This window comes from Gavialis gangeticus, unplaced genomic scaffold, assembly GCF_001723915.1.
Source record: "Gavialis gangeticus isolate Ggan-Ray unplaced genomic scaffold, GavGan_comp1, whole genome shotgun sequence".
Taxonomy (NCBI): domain Eukaryota; kingdom Metazoa; phylum Chordata; order Crocodylia; family Gavialidae; genus Gavialis; species Gavialis gangeticus.
The window spans coordinates 43,214,892-43,228,836 of NW_017728995.1; the positions used below are offsets into that span (position 1 = coordinate 43,214,892).

The 13,945-nt window shown below is 41.4% G+C and overlaps 1 protein-coding gene across 5 annotated transcripts in view; it reads left to right on the forward strand.

Annotated features, from left to right (window-relative positions):
* TFDP2 (transcription factor Dp-2) overlaps window positions 1-13,945 on the forward strand; it is a 157,812-nt gene that overhangs the window by 107,047 nt on the left and 36,820 nt on the right. For all 5 annotated transcript variants that reach the window (XM_019503574.1, XM_019503575.1, XM_019503577.1 and 2 more), the window contains 3 exons: window positions 5,553-5,674; window positions 7,494-7,541; window positions 13,129-13,291. In XM_019503574.1, the coding sequence (XP_019359119.1) occupies window positions 5,553-5,674; window positions 7,494-7,541; window positions 13,129-13,291 (333 nt within the window). The remainder of the gene's footprint in view (window positions 1-5,552; window positions 5,675-7,493; window positions 7,542-13,128; window positions 13,292-13,945) is intronic.

Sequence of the window (13,945 nt, forward strand, 5' to 3'; positions counted from 1 at the left end):
GTTACCTGAAGCACAGGGGTTTCTGGTCAGACATGGAGTTGGGGCAGGTGGGGATGGGGCAGCGGCCGCATGCAGAGCAGTGGCAGCTGCGTGGTGCAGCACAAAGTGAAGCAGCGGCAGCACAGGGCAGCCCATGTGGAACAGCAGCAGCATTCAAGTTCCCCACCCCCTGCATCTGGCCGGCAGAGCAAGGGTGGTGGGTTTGGGGGTGGCTGCCACTGTGTGCGAGCTTTGTTCTGCAGCCAGCTGGCTGGCCAGAAATTCCAGTTAACAGACTATTCTGGCTAGTTAAATGCCAGATAGCAGAGATTTTACTGTAATTGGCATGTATGAGTTATGTGCTGGTCAGGCACAATATCCTAAAAGACACATCATGCTGCTAGAGATTGATATAAGAAAAGGTTATTAAAATCTTAATACTGATTTTACAACTGGACAAATTATTAGATTCATATTTTAATGAAAATCCTTAATGTATAATTACTCAGTTCTTTCTACTATGTTGTTAAGCCAGGTCTAAAACTGATAAACTGTAAAAACCAGTTACCAAAGAGTGGTAATGGTTAATTTCTACTGCTCAAGTTTTCTGGTTCTTAAGCCACTATTGAAGTAAGTTTGCAATGGGTCTGTATTCCCCTGGCATCCATCTGTACTCTACTGATATAACTATCTTGCGAATCTGTTTTCCCCAACACAGCTTCTAAACAACTCACTTTTGTAATTCAGATAACCCCTAAAACAGGCCAGTTTTGTAATGAATATAACTCAGGTAATATCAAACTACCTTAGTATCTTCAATTGCATTGTTTCTCCCATTTCCAAATGAGTCTCTCTTGCTCAGGTGAGCTGCTACTAGCATTAGACACTGAATTGCTATTGACATCTTTTAAAAAGGAAACTCAAACTGGATGGAAAAAAATATTTGCTATATTGGCACCATTTTAATTATGTTTGTTGGGAGCAATAAAATAAGCCTTTTGAGAAAAATGTTCCACAACAAAGTTACCAGAGAGTTTACAGGAACAAAATGGAATTACAGGAGTAAAATCATGCATGGTTTTGTATCTGTAATAGTTTTAAATGAAGGAAGAGTATGACATCCTGGTATGTGCTACCTGCCTGCAATCTCATTGTTTTGTCTGAGCCAGCACCTTCATATTGCAGTGAATTGTTTTCCTGTGCAGTTTCTGGTACTTTGTTAACTACTGTTTATTAGAACTGAAATTAGAAGCAAGAAGTGAAGGAGTGAGTCTCTTGGTTTGAATGCACATCTGAAAATAATTGGTATAATAAATGGGCTGCAGGGTAGGCAGCTTGTAAATTGATAAGTCATTTGTTCTGTGATAAATGAATGGTCCAATTTATTCATAATCCTCTCAGCTCTACTATTCAAAAAATTTTCACCAGGTCTCATTTTATTTCATGAGGTTGAACCAGGTCACTGTTCTATGTGACAAATACTCTGGAGACAGAGCCGTCTCTAGGGGTATGTGGGGCCCAGGGATGGGGTGGCGACTGCCTGCAAAGGCCAGCAGGGGCAGCGGGTGGCGACTGCCTGCAGAAGGCAGTGGTGGCGGGGCCTGTGTGGCACTGTCCATGAAGCCTGGGACAGTTGCCCCGATTTGTGCCCCCCCCAGGGATGGCCCTATCTGGAGGATGTAAAAAAAATCACGACGGAAATTTATGCTTAATTATAAATGAGGCAAAGAGATGAACATGTCTGAATAAGTGTGAGACAAATAAAAAATATTTTGAACTTAAATGTTTTTTGTATAATAATAATGACTAGCAGTTTAGTGGTAATAACATTTGCTTGTGTGGCAGCTTTGCATTCTAGTCCTATGCTAGGATACTGCAAACACTGGTTTTTTTGATTATATGGGACATTGCTCTGCTATCTAAGGGCACAATCCAGTGGGCCTATAAGTAATGCTCATCACTGGAAAGGGCAGAATACACTTTCTCTCAGAAGCAAGGTCCACAAGATATAAGGTTTTTAAGGTTTAGAGCAGGAGGATAACAGAAAGAGTGCACCGTCACTGTAGACATCTTGGCTCAATGAAGAAGTTTATTTAGCCTTAGCAGCTATAAAGAAAAGGTGCAGAGGGAGAATTTCCTCCATGACAGAGTCTGAGTGACTTTCTTGGTCATGTGATTTTGAATTTCCTGTTTTCTAAAAGCAAATTAACAAATATGAAACCTAAATAAATCTGATTGATTTTTAAAATGCTATCAGAAAATTATCTTGTTTTACTGTATTTCTGCCTTTGTGAAATATCTTTTGTGAAAAGGAAACAGTGTCTTTTTTTTAATGGATTCTGGAAAGAACAATAATCGCTGAGGAAACCTGAAACAGTGAAGTTGAATCCAAGAAAGGTGGTAAAGTGAAATGCAGGAAAGAGGAGAACGAGGTTGGTGCTGATTAATGTGAGACCTCCTTGAACTAAACATGGAAACTACATTGCAAAAGAGTTCCTACAGTTCTTAATGCATGTCCATGTTTTCCTTTCCTGATAAAGAAGCAAAGAGCCTTTTTAGTGCTTGAGTGTGGCCTATATCAACAAAATAAAGACTGGAAAGCAGTGATGCTTAATCTCCGGCTCATGGGCCAGATCTGGTGTGCAGAGTCATGTCATCTAGCCCATGGGGCTCCCTATAGGTCTGGAAATTTGGAAGCAGGAGAGCAGTGGTAGTGTTAATGGCTGTGGCTCTGGAAGTCCTGCCAGAGGCTGTCTCCTCATCTTATGTAGAGCCACAGTAATTAACACTGTCACTGCTCCCCTATCACTAAATGTCCAGACCCATGAGAAGTCCTGTAGGCCAAATGACCCAGCCCTGTGGGCTAAACTGGACTGTGCCTGGGTCTGGCACATGGGGTCATTGTAGCCAGATATGGTATGTGGGGTTGGGCCTGGCACCCTGGATCTCATCCATGAACTGGCGCCATGCACTAACCCCATGCTAGAATGAGCCCAGGGACCACCCCTGCCTGCACGATCGTCCCCACATCCAGACCAAGGGGCTGAGTTTGAGTAGCGCTTCTGTAAAGCATTATGGACATTAAATAATTTAAAGAAACATTTCTCTGGTGTTATCACCAGTTCAGTTGAACAGATGGTAACACGGGAAAGTTCTTTGTGTAATACAGTTACTGGGCATTATGGCAGAGTTATTTGCATTAAAAAGTTTAATTCTAAGATTAGTAGCAGTATCCAGGGTATCTGATAAGGTCTCTTTTTGAGAGGTGGTTATTTCAGGGCCTAGGAAAACTGAATAATGGGTCTAGGGATTGCTGTCATTTCTGTCAGGTAGCTAAGGCAAGAGTGAGAGTCAGGAGACTTCAGTTCCATTTTTAACTGCTGCTAGTTTGCTATGTGACGATGGACAAACTGCTTACTTTCCATGCCTCGGTGTCCCCATTTGTAAAGCAGGAAAACTGCTTCTTGCATACCAAAGTAAAGCATTCTCCAATCTACGTATGAAAAGTAGGTTGTAATAGTGATAAGGATTAAGTAGTTTGTTACCCAATAGTATCCAGGAAAAATGCTGAGAACAACGCCAGGAACTGTATATGGCCTTTATTGATTTGACCAAAACAACTGCTGTATTCCCAACTCAGCCACGGACAAAGGACACATGGAGCAAAGGAAACACTTCAAGGACACCTTCAAGGCTAACCGTAAGAAGTGTGGCATTGAAAGCACAAATTGGGAAAAATAGGGCTACATGGCAATGCCTCGTGAAAGAAAGTGTGTCCAACACTGAGGAAAAGCATCTCCGTCTGGAGGCAGAAAAATGATAGAAATGGAAGGGAAGGAAAGGAAACAAGACTGAGAAATCCGTGGTCTGACCATCCCTTTAACCACCACCTGTAGCGTTTGCCAGAGTGCGGCTCTAGGATCAGCCTTCTTAGCCATCAACAGACCTATTTACAACCCTTTATTTGACCCCTGGGAGAGTGATCATCCTCAATCATGCAGGATCACTGCTGCTGCCACGAATTCAGACAGTAGCAACAATGACCAGGGAAATTAACTTTTATTCTGTATTTTGAGATTAAATCCTCAAGGGATATGCAAAGAGATTACAGTGAAATTTATTTTAAAAAATAAGTTATTTTTTCATTAGTTTTTATAAATGCCATTTTGTTTTAAAGGTGCATGGAAACTACCTAAATACTATCTTAAGCTGAAGTCCTATCTCCACTTGTCCTGGCAACTGACTTTAAGAGCTGTATTTTACATCTGGTTTACAAGAGCCAAATAGTGTTCTACTTAAAACATTAAATTTTATTAATGTTTCTTTGATATTTGCTTAAAATCTACTGTGTAAACAAGCATTGTGAAGCAGCCACACTATGTTTGAACAACTACTGTGCATCTGAATAGCCTGTCTATATTACCAAAATAGGCTGTCCTGACAATATGCTTTAGCAGCAGGTATAGCTGAACCAGTGATGAATCTGTCCTTTTCTTGTCTGTGCGCAGACATACATTTGCAGCAGCTTAAAAAGGGGAAGGGGAAGCATACATAGCAGGTGTTACCCTGTTATTGTGCATGAGCCTATAGGATACAAGCATAGCACAACCGCTATAACTTCAACCCTGCTTCATCCAGGGTCAAAGATAGCACCATTTAATGTACTTGTATGCCTACAGGCTGCGTACGTGTAACAGTTTCAGCAGTGATTCTCAGAGTGCTGTGGCATCTTGGGGTGCTATGAGGTTCTTTAAGGATGTTGCACATTATTAGCACTGTTGGAGATGCAAATACCTACACATGATTCACAAGATATACCCAGAGATTTCAAAAAGGAATCCATACTGTCAAAACTGGTCTCACCTGTTGTGGTCTTTCTGAGTTCTTTGCAACAGAAAAATGTTGATATTTTTCCATGGTCAAAAAATGAGTGAAAGCTAAAATGAGTGAAAGCTGGCATTTTTCAAGGGGTGCCTTGAGTCTAATGAGGTTGAAAACCACTGAATTAAAATATAACACCAGGCACATGCCCTCATTTTTAAAGGAGTTGCACATGTACATTTGTCCATACCCACAATCAGCAGCAGTATGTCTCTTTACTTAATGTAGATAGTTTTAAACAGAATGTTTTATTTTAATGATTAAATCAGTGCATGTATATGATTCATGCATCCGTCTTTAATTCTGCAGAATGTTCTTAATTCATAGATGCTGCAACAGCCTGCCTTTACTTGTGGCAGTATGCATTGTAAGTTTTTGTAGAACTGAGGTTTAATGAGGATAAAGTCTTTATTGGTGAAATCTCCCAGTGATGTCACTGGGTTGGGGGAAATTACTGAAGGCCAATGATGTTGGGTCCTGATTAAGGCTTGAGCTATAACTTGCCAAAGTAGTGTTTTAAGAAGAAAAACATTTTAATGATGTCTCTTTGATGTTAAATATATTTGACTGAAGTTTACACAGTGCCAAAAGTGCTTTTCTTTTGATTAAAGCCATGGTCAGTATTGATTTATGGCCAGTGGCCTTTAATTTTTCTACAAAGTATAATTTGTTTTTTTTTCTAATTTTCGTAGATCATAAGCACACCACAAAGACTGACCAATTCAGGGAATGTTCTGATTGGGAGTCCATATACCCCAGCAACAGCAATGGTCACTCAGACGCACATAACAGAAGCTACTAGCTGGGTTCCAGGGTAAGGTTTTATTTTGTTTTAAAATAGGTGTAGGCGAGTGGGGCTTAGCTGCTCTGACTTTTTTCTGTTTACCCTTGTGTGCATATGATGACTTATATGTCCTTGGTCCTGCCCAGTTTGGGGGGGGAGGGGTATGCTCTTCAGCATACTTGGCAGGTTTGATGTCTGTTCTGTGCAAGCAGGAAGCTACATGTACCAGTGATTTCATATAGGATTCATTTCATTACCTTATTTGTGTGTGAGTTTATAGCAACGCCTGTTTTCATACAGTAATGAAATACATTCATGCTATTTGCGCAATTAAAACAAGTCTTTACAGTTTCCTTAAACTCCTGCCAAATGTACAACATCCTCATTGTAGGGTATAGTGGCATTTGCTACAGTGCAAAGTTGTGTCAAACATGTTCCCAGACATAGTTTGAAAAATAAGCCATAATTCTAATGGAAACCTACGTGTTGTCAATGTCTTCATTTTTATATTACTGAATTACAGTATTGCAGTCAGTAAACAGTGAACAGAAGGGTGATTAATTCTGTGGGCCTTGCGTTACAGTTTTGATCTTTAAAATATTTCAGGGCATCTTTATTCCCTGATTCTAGCATTCCTGTATCTGTAATCTAGACAGATTTAGTGCAGCGCTGTTGAAAATTTTAAAAATGTTTTCAAAAAACATTTCTACAGTGGGTAGGGCCCTTGCCAGGGAGCAGGAGACCTGAGTTCTAGGCTCCACTCACAAAGATGGGGTTTGAACTGTCTCCAGCTTCCCAGAAAGTAGCTATGAGTGAGGCCTTACCCAGGGTGCTCTCCAGCCTTTATTTTGAAGCTGGCCTGTTGGCAGCCAGGAGAAGATATGTGAAGCCATGAGGAGACCAAACTGCAGCCCTGGGCTTTGCCTCTGAATGGGACAAAAACTCTCCCATTGCTGTTTAACCATTTTTTCCAGAGTGCTTGCCAGCCCTCCTTTTGAAGCTGGCCTCCTGGAGAGGAAAATAAGTGGGGCTAGGAGGAAGAGAACAAGCCAGAGGAAGTGTGGCTGGAAGGGAAAGGAGCCTTGGGCCCCTGCCCTCACTGGGACAGAAACCATTGCACTGTTGTTTATCCATTTTATACAATGAATATCAAATACAAGGTGCAGTGGGTCAAGCTTCAGGAGGAGGGCTGCGGATACTCTGGGCTGTACAGACCTGGTAAATAGAGTATTTTGTTGGGAAGCAGGAGATGCAAGTTTAGACCTCCTCTGGGTGTATTTGTGTGTGCGCCTGGCACCTGAGTTTTCTGCTGTCTGAGCAAGTGCCGTAGCCGTTAGGGTATTGGGCTACAACTTGGAAAGACTGTCTTTGTCCTTTATTTTACTTTCAAAAGGTACATGGCACAGGATGATTTTGTTCCACCACAGAATCCAAACTGTGTAAGTGCAGAAAGTGCCGTTCCGTAGCTATGTAAATGCCACCTAGACATGTCAAGGTGAAATAAGATTTATCTTAAGCATCTTCCCTTAAGTCACACAGCAAATTAATGACAGACCTAGGAATAGAAGCCAGCTTTCCTGAGCTGGCAGTTTAGCCACTAGCCCATGCTACCTCCAAAATCTTAATTATTTCACTCTCCAGTGAAACAGCTCCAGTGAAATTCTGTCCAGTGTTACAGAAGCATCATTTTTCCCTTCATTATAGTTTGCATAGTACATTTAACTATGTTAAAAATGATTTTTTTTCAAATGCCCAAACACAAGTTACTAACACTTATCTTCAAATGTATATTCTGGATCTACCTAAAACAGATGTCAAATTCTCTTAAATTGTCTTTCTTTCCTCCTAGGGACAGAAAACGGACTCGGGAATTTATAGAATCGGATTTCTCAGAAAGGTGAATATTGCTGAATGTGCTCCTTCTGTATACTTATACCCAGATTTACTCTTGGTTCAAATGTGATGTTTTGTTCCACTCAGCTTTATTATTCAGGGAGAAATGTCTAGGTCTCACGTTCAGTGGTTTCCATTCTTCTTCAGAAACTTTATCCTGCACTTCATTCTAAATCCATTCCTTCAATACTTCCTTAGCTTGAATATTTTTAATGACAAATATGGAAAATGCTATTACGAGAGAAGAACAATAGCCTTAAAAACAAACCAAACATGTTCTCAGTAGTAAGATGGGTCTGGTTGTTTTTCTAGCGGAGTTAGCAAATAGAATTCATTTTCGCATTGTTTCCAGATAAGTCTCTAAAAGGTTGTTTATATTTGCTAAGTGAATAGAAAGAAAAAAGATTTCAGCTGACTGTCTTTCCCAGCCTCCTACCCCATACCGGCTTTGTACCCAGTGCAGTTTTTTTTACCTTTTCCTTTTTCAAAACACAATTTTTTTCATATCCTTCAAAAATGAATGAAAAATGTAACTATACTACCAAGGAGAGAATCTGATCTTATTTCTGTTTTTTTGTAAATTGGTAGATGTCTCTAAAATACATCATCAAACTAACTAAATACTGTTACTGTGACACACGCATTTCAAAAACAATATGAAGGCATAAAGCCTGGGTGCACTGGAAATGGTACACCAGATTTTTTTTATGACCAGAAATGCTGACTAGAAGAATACTGGCACAGATTGTTCCAAAATGTAACTAATGCATTAGATTGAAAGCATTGTTGCTTCCAGTTTCCATATTAATGTTACAATCAAGAATGAGGGATAATTCCTGTATAGCTTGTCCTGGAATACTTTAGCTGTTTGGTATTACTGTAATTATTTTGTTCTATCATATTTGATTCAGAAATATTTTGAGCCAATGCCTTATAAAAGGTAAATTGAGCATTTAAAAGCTGGTTTTATAAAATATATTTCAGAGATCTGCATTATATTTTTAAGTGTGGCAAAATTAATGCTTCAGTGAAAATCCCTTCTAGAATGTATTCACTATGAACTCCCTTACAATATAAAATATTTCCAGTTGTATTTACAGTTTACATCTATAAGCCAATTAGTTACCTCAGTTGAGAAGTTTGGAAAATTTAGTGACAGAAGGTGAGCTTCAGTTTGTCTGTGTGATCTGCAGTAAGTCTGTCTGGCTTTCAAGCCAGATACAGTGTAGATGACCCTTCTTGTCACAGTTAATAAGCATATTATGATAAAGATCCTGACTGAAGTTTTCTGTTCTTTTAGCAATCCTGGCAAATATTTCAGACATCTGAAATCCCTTGCTATATACACCTCCGAATTTGTTTGCAACCTGTTTGGACAGTAGTGCTGTCCTGCCAGTCATAATAGTTCTATTTTACTATTTTGGGTGATAATTTAGGCTAAAATAGGGGTGCTGGAGAACTAGCCTGCAGGCCAGATCTGGCCTTTGGAGCCCTATCATTCAGCCTGTGGTGCTGCCTGTGGGTTTTGGACTGGCCCTGTGCATTATATGCAGTACGCACAACCCTGGTCCTGGTAGTTCCCTGGTTCTTAATCTAGTCTTGGCAGTTATCAGTGTTAAACTCATCAACCCCAAAGAATTATTGGAGGTAACTGATGAAAATGGTCATGTGATCAGTAGTTCCTTTTTAAAGGTATCAATGATTGTGTATATTTTAGAGGTGCACCGATACATCAGTCTGATATCAGATTGGCACCAATATAAAGAAAATTGACTATATCAGAAATCGGCCTGAAGTGGCCAATAATTTGGCTGATAAATGCCTGTGTGTGAGTGCAGCTGCAGTGCACCACACAGGCAGTGAGCAGCACAACCCAGTGGCATGGAGAGCTGCATGCAGCTGGTATGTCTGTTGTGGTAGAAAGGGAGGGGGAAGGAGAGGATCATGTGGGGGGCAGATCACCGCTCCCCATAGTGAGGGAGGAGTGGGACAGGGGCTGGGGTAGGCACTGCCCGGGTGGGGCAGGGCACAGGATGGAGCTGTGGCTTGTCCAGGAGGCGCAGGGAGGGGGAGCAGCTCCTGCTGCTGCGCACACCCCGGGAGGGCATGTTGGGGGGGCATGTGCCCCTGGATCTGCATGGGGGGGTGGGGGGTTGCAACTGGGGCTGGGGGCCACGCCAGGCTCCAGCCAGTGAGGCAGGGGGCTGGGCCACACTGTGCTCGGGGCGGGTGGCGGCGGCACTAGGAGAGGGGCTATCAGGGAGAGCGCTGCAGCCACCCCATATTTCTCTGTAGCTCCCCCATAGGCCCCCCTGCCACTGCCACACGCCTTGAGTGCAGCGTGGCCTACACCCCCCCTGCCTGCCAGGAAGAGCCTGGTGTGGCCCCTGGCCCCAGCCCACAGCTTCAGTCTGCTCCATCCACACAGATTGGGGGGCACACGACCCCCCCATGCCCTCCTGGGGTTCACACAGCAGCAGGAGCTGCTCCCCCTCCCTGTGCCCCCCAGAAGAGCCAAAGCTCTGCCCCGCCCCAGATGGCAGCGCCTACTCCAGCCCCACTCCCACCCTCACCACAGGGGACATTGATCTGCTCCCCCATGCCTCTTCCCTCCCCCCTCCCCTTCCACCACAAGAAACTTACCAGCTGGATGCAGCTGTATCAGAAATTGGATCAGTATCAGCCGACATGCCTCTTTAAAAATTGACTATTGGTATCGGCCCCCAAAATCTCTATTGGTGCACCCCTAATATATTTTTAATCACAATAACAAAGTATAAGTTATTTCCAAACATAAAAATTGTTTCCAGGCACAAAAGGACTGAATGAATAAGAATGTCACCAAAGTAATGCTTTTGTTCTCATTTATACTGCTGCTCAGGCAAACTGTTGTGAAATTACTTAGTGACTAAGATGAACTAGAGCTAAAACATTTTGCAGTTAAATGTTAAAAAAATCATATTGTAGCAGTTCATGAGGTCTGGATGGGAGACTGTGCTCCTCTAGCATACTAACATTTAGTTTCAAAATGGACCTCTTGTTATTTCAGTGACCTGCTTTGTTTGTGGATAACCAAACTCAACTTCTTTTCTATCTGCTGAGCAGCAGAATGGTATCTAGTATTTTGAGGGATCATTCAGTGGAGTTTGCACTACTCTAACTTTTAGAGAGTGAACTTATTTTTACCCCAACACTGGCTTTGGATTTCCTGGTAGAGCATAAATTGGTTGCATGCTTAGCCATTTTTGTATGAGTCACTACTTGCACTGTGGTATGTAATCCTACCCGCTTTCACACCCTAGTCTCAAGGAAAGAAATTTTCTGTGAATCCTTATGCGCTCTGCACAGGTACACAAGGGAGGGGAAGAGCGCCTGCTTTGCTCTGCCACCATCAGGAGAGCAGCCAGAACCTTCTCCATGATAGAACACAGAGCTATTACTTTTGTTCAGTAAGAAAAGGTTTTTTAAGAAATTTGTTTTTAAGAAATTTGTAATGTCCTGTCAGTAGGACATTTGCTTGAATAAGATGATTGGGGTCAGGCCCAACAGCTGCATCCTATCACTGAGGATTACAGCCCAGAAAATGTCATGGTTTTTAATACTGGCTTCCATTTTTGGTCTCTTAAGGGCTTGCAGTACCACTGTACCAGTGAGTCCTGGCACCAAGGGACCCCAGCACATTCTGCCCTCCCACAACAGCAGACACATTCCAAACCTAGAAAGATACCACTGAGGCTGCTCTGAGCCTCTGCACCTTCAGCTCTGGGTCTCTGGCAGGCCTGAGAATGGCTGCTAACAAGAAACCTGGAGTAGCCTCACTGGCAAGCTCCTGGGCTTGGAGTGTGCAAGTGGTCAGGGTGTTGCTCAGCTATCAGTTAGGTTTGAGCACAAAAAACTTCAGACACCCATTGTACTCCTTGGAAAACTCCACTTGATTTATTTATTTTACATAGATCATGCTTTCAAAACATGCAGTTTCTTTATGCAGGTAGGCTGGCCAAAGTTAGGTTCACCAATTAGCACTTTTTGCTAATAACTTCAGTGTTACTGATGTTAATTTAGAAGGAATTTGTATAGAAGTTATTTTGTATAATATTTTTGTTCTGTTTTATCTTGTTTGCAATTGAACCTATTTTTCTAGGTTCCACTCCTAGCGTTGTAGTCACTGTGATTCCTTGACTTTTTGTATCTTAAATTTTTGCTACCAGGAAGTGATTCAGTGTTTCATAATACAGCAGTTTACTAATAGAGAGATATTGTTTGAAACTGCACTTTTTTGAAAATAGTAAAGTGTATTCTGAATATTATGTAGAGTCCAAATAAGCATTGAAGTACAGTAATGCTGTTGACTAAACTGGACAGTAGCTAGATCCATAGTTTGATGTCATTTTGTTACCCACCTCCATTATTTGGTTAACTATTGTGGATGAGGAATCTGAAACAAATTTTTTTTGACAGCTGACTGCTTTAGTCTGACATCTGCCAATTGATGATAATGAATTTCTCTCTCACTGAGTCACCTCTGGCAAATATGAAGCTTTTGTAAAGCTTTTAAATGGATAAAGGTATAATGTGCCAGAAATCAATATTGTTTTATATCAGGGCTATCAAAGACACCTGTGCCCCTAGCTGGAACTGGATCTTAGGGCATTTCACAGGCTGGATTCAGACCATGAGGAACTGTCTGGGATGGATCTGGACCTGGCAGGGATGATAGGACAAGCGTGTAGTAGGGAGTAAGTGGTGGAAGTGATGAGGCAAGCAGGGTGTAGGGGTTAATATAGCCATCATTCATTTCCCACCCTGCCACCAACATGTGTGCTCATCCACAGCAGGGCTTCATAGCGTAGCAGGGAATTCAGTGGCCGGCTCTGAAAGCTGCTCTGTGAGCCAGATTCAGCTCACAGGCCAGATGTTTAACACCTGGTTTACACCAATACTTTGTTAGTAGCTTTCAACATTTTGGAGAGGAGATATGAGAAAAAGACAAAATTCCAAGTTAACAACAGCTGTACCAAAATGGTAAAAGTTTGTCTGGCCCTGAACAGAGACAGAAGTGGCTCTATGCATTTAGGGGTCTCCACTCTGAGATCCCAGAAATTTTTCAGATTCCTTGGTCCTGTTTGCTGCTCCTTGTCCTTAAATCACTTTGCCTTTCATATCAGACAGGTGCTTTTTTCAAAATTTTGCATTACTCGGCATGATGTCAGTGGGATTGGATCCAAAGAAGTTAAAATAAGCCAATCTATACATTGCCCTGATTCTTTGTTTCCTGTACACCCAGACTTTCATTTAACTTCATTGCTCATTTTGGATGCAAATGTTATCATGTCATTTCTAAGTATTAAACAGAATTTTTCTGAGCCAAAAGGATCCATTCTTTTAACATTAACATTTTAAATTTTCTTTTTCCCAACTAAAAAAATTAAACTAATCTAATTGGCTCTGGTAATTTACATAAATATGTGACACCAGTTGTCTGGAGCCAGCCATCTTGCTCTCCAAAGCTATTATGAAAGCTTAACCTTTTGCTGCTCCACCAAATAAAATAAAAAATCCATGCATCTCAATTACTTATTTTTCTCTCTCAGCAAAAGAAGCAAAAAAGGAGATAAAAATGGAAAGGGTCTGAGGCATTTTTCAATGAAAGTGTGTGAAAAAGTCCAACGGAAAGGAACAACATCCTACAATGAAGTGGCTGATGAACTGGTATCAGAATTCACAAATTCTAACAGCCACTTAGCTACAGATGCGGTAAGTGGATATGTTATGTTACTTGTTATTGACTGCTACAAAATTATTGGGGTTCTGTTGGAATCTACTCGTTCTGTTTTTGATCTGACTGGTCATGTTCTTTATTCTCTTCTGGTCATAGCTATAGACTTAGGCCCAATCCTTTCCGCTCAAAAATAAACGCACAATATGTATAACACAGATTCAATTTTAACTATAGAATTACCTCCACTAAATACTCTGTAGAAGGCAACAAAGAAGGTACTGAGTTGAAAGGCTGCTTTAAAGTTGGCTTTTAAAAATTCTGCTCCTCACTTAAGGCGAATTTCTCACTTACGTGAGAAAATGAGGTGCTTTGGTCTCCCTGAAATGGAGGACACTTAAGTGCACAGTTTCTAATGTATATGTACATACAAAACTGCAGAGGTTATTATATTAGACTGTAATCCTTTTTTGCTATGATGGAGAAAAATCAGTTTCTATGGAGATTATAGTTTCATAGTTTCTAGGGTCGGAAGGGACCTGAGTAGATCATCTAGTCCGACCCCCTGCCATGGCAGGAAAGAGTACTGGGGTCAAACGACCCCAGCAAGGTGTTCATCTAACCTCCTCTTAAAAACCCCCAGGGTAGGAGCCTGCACCACTTCTCTTGGAAGTTGGTTCCAGATCCTAGCC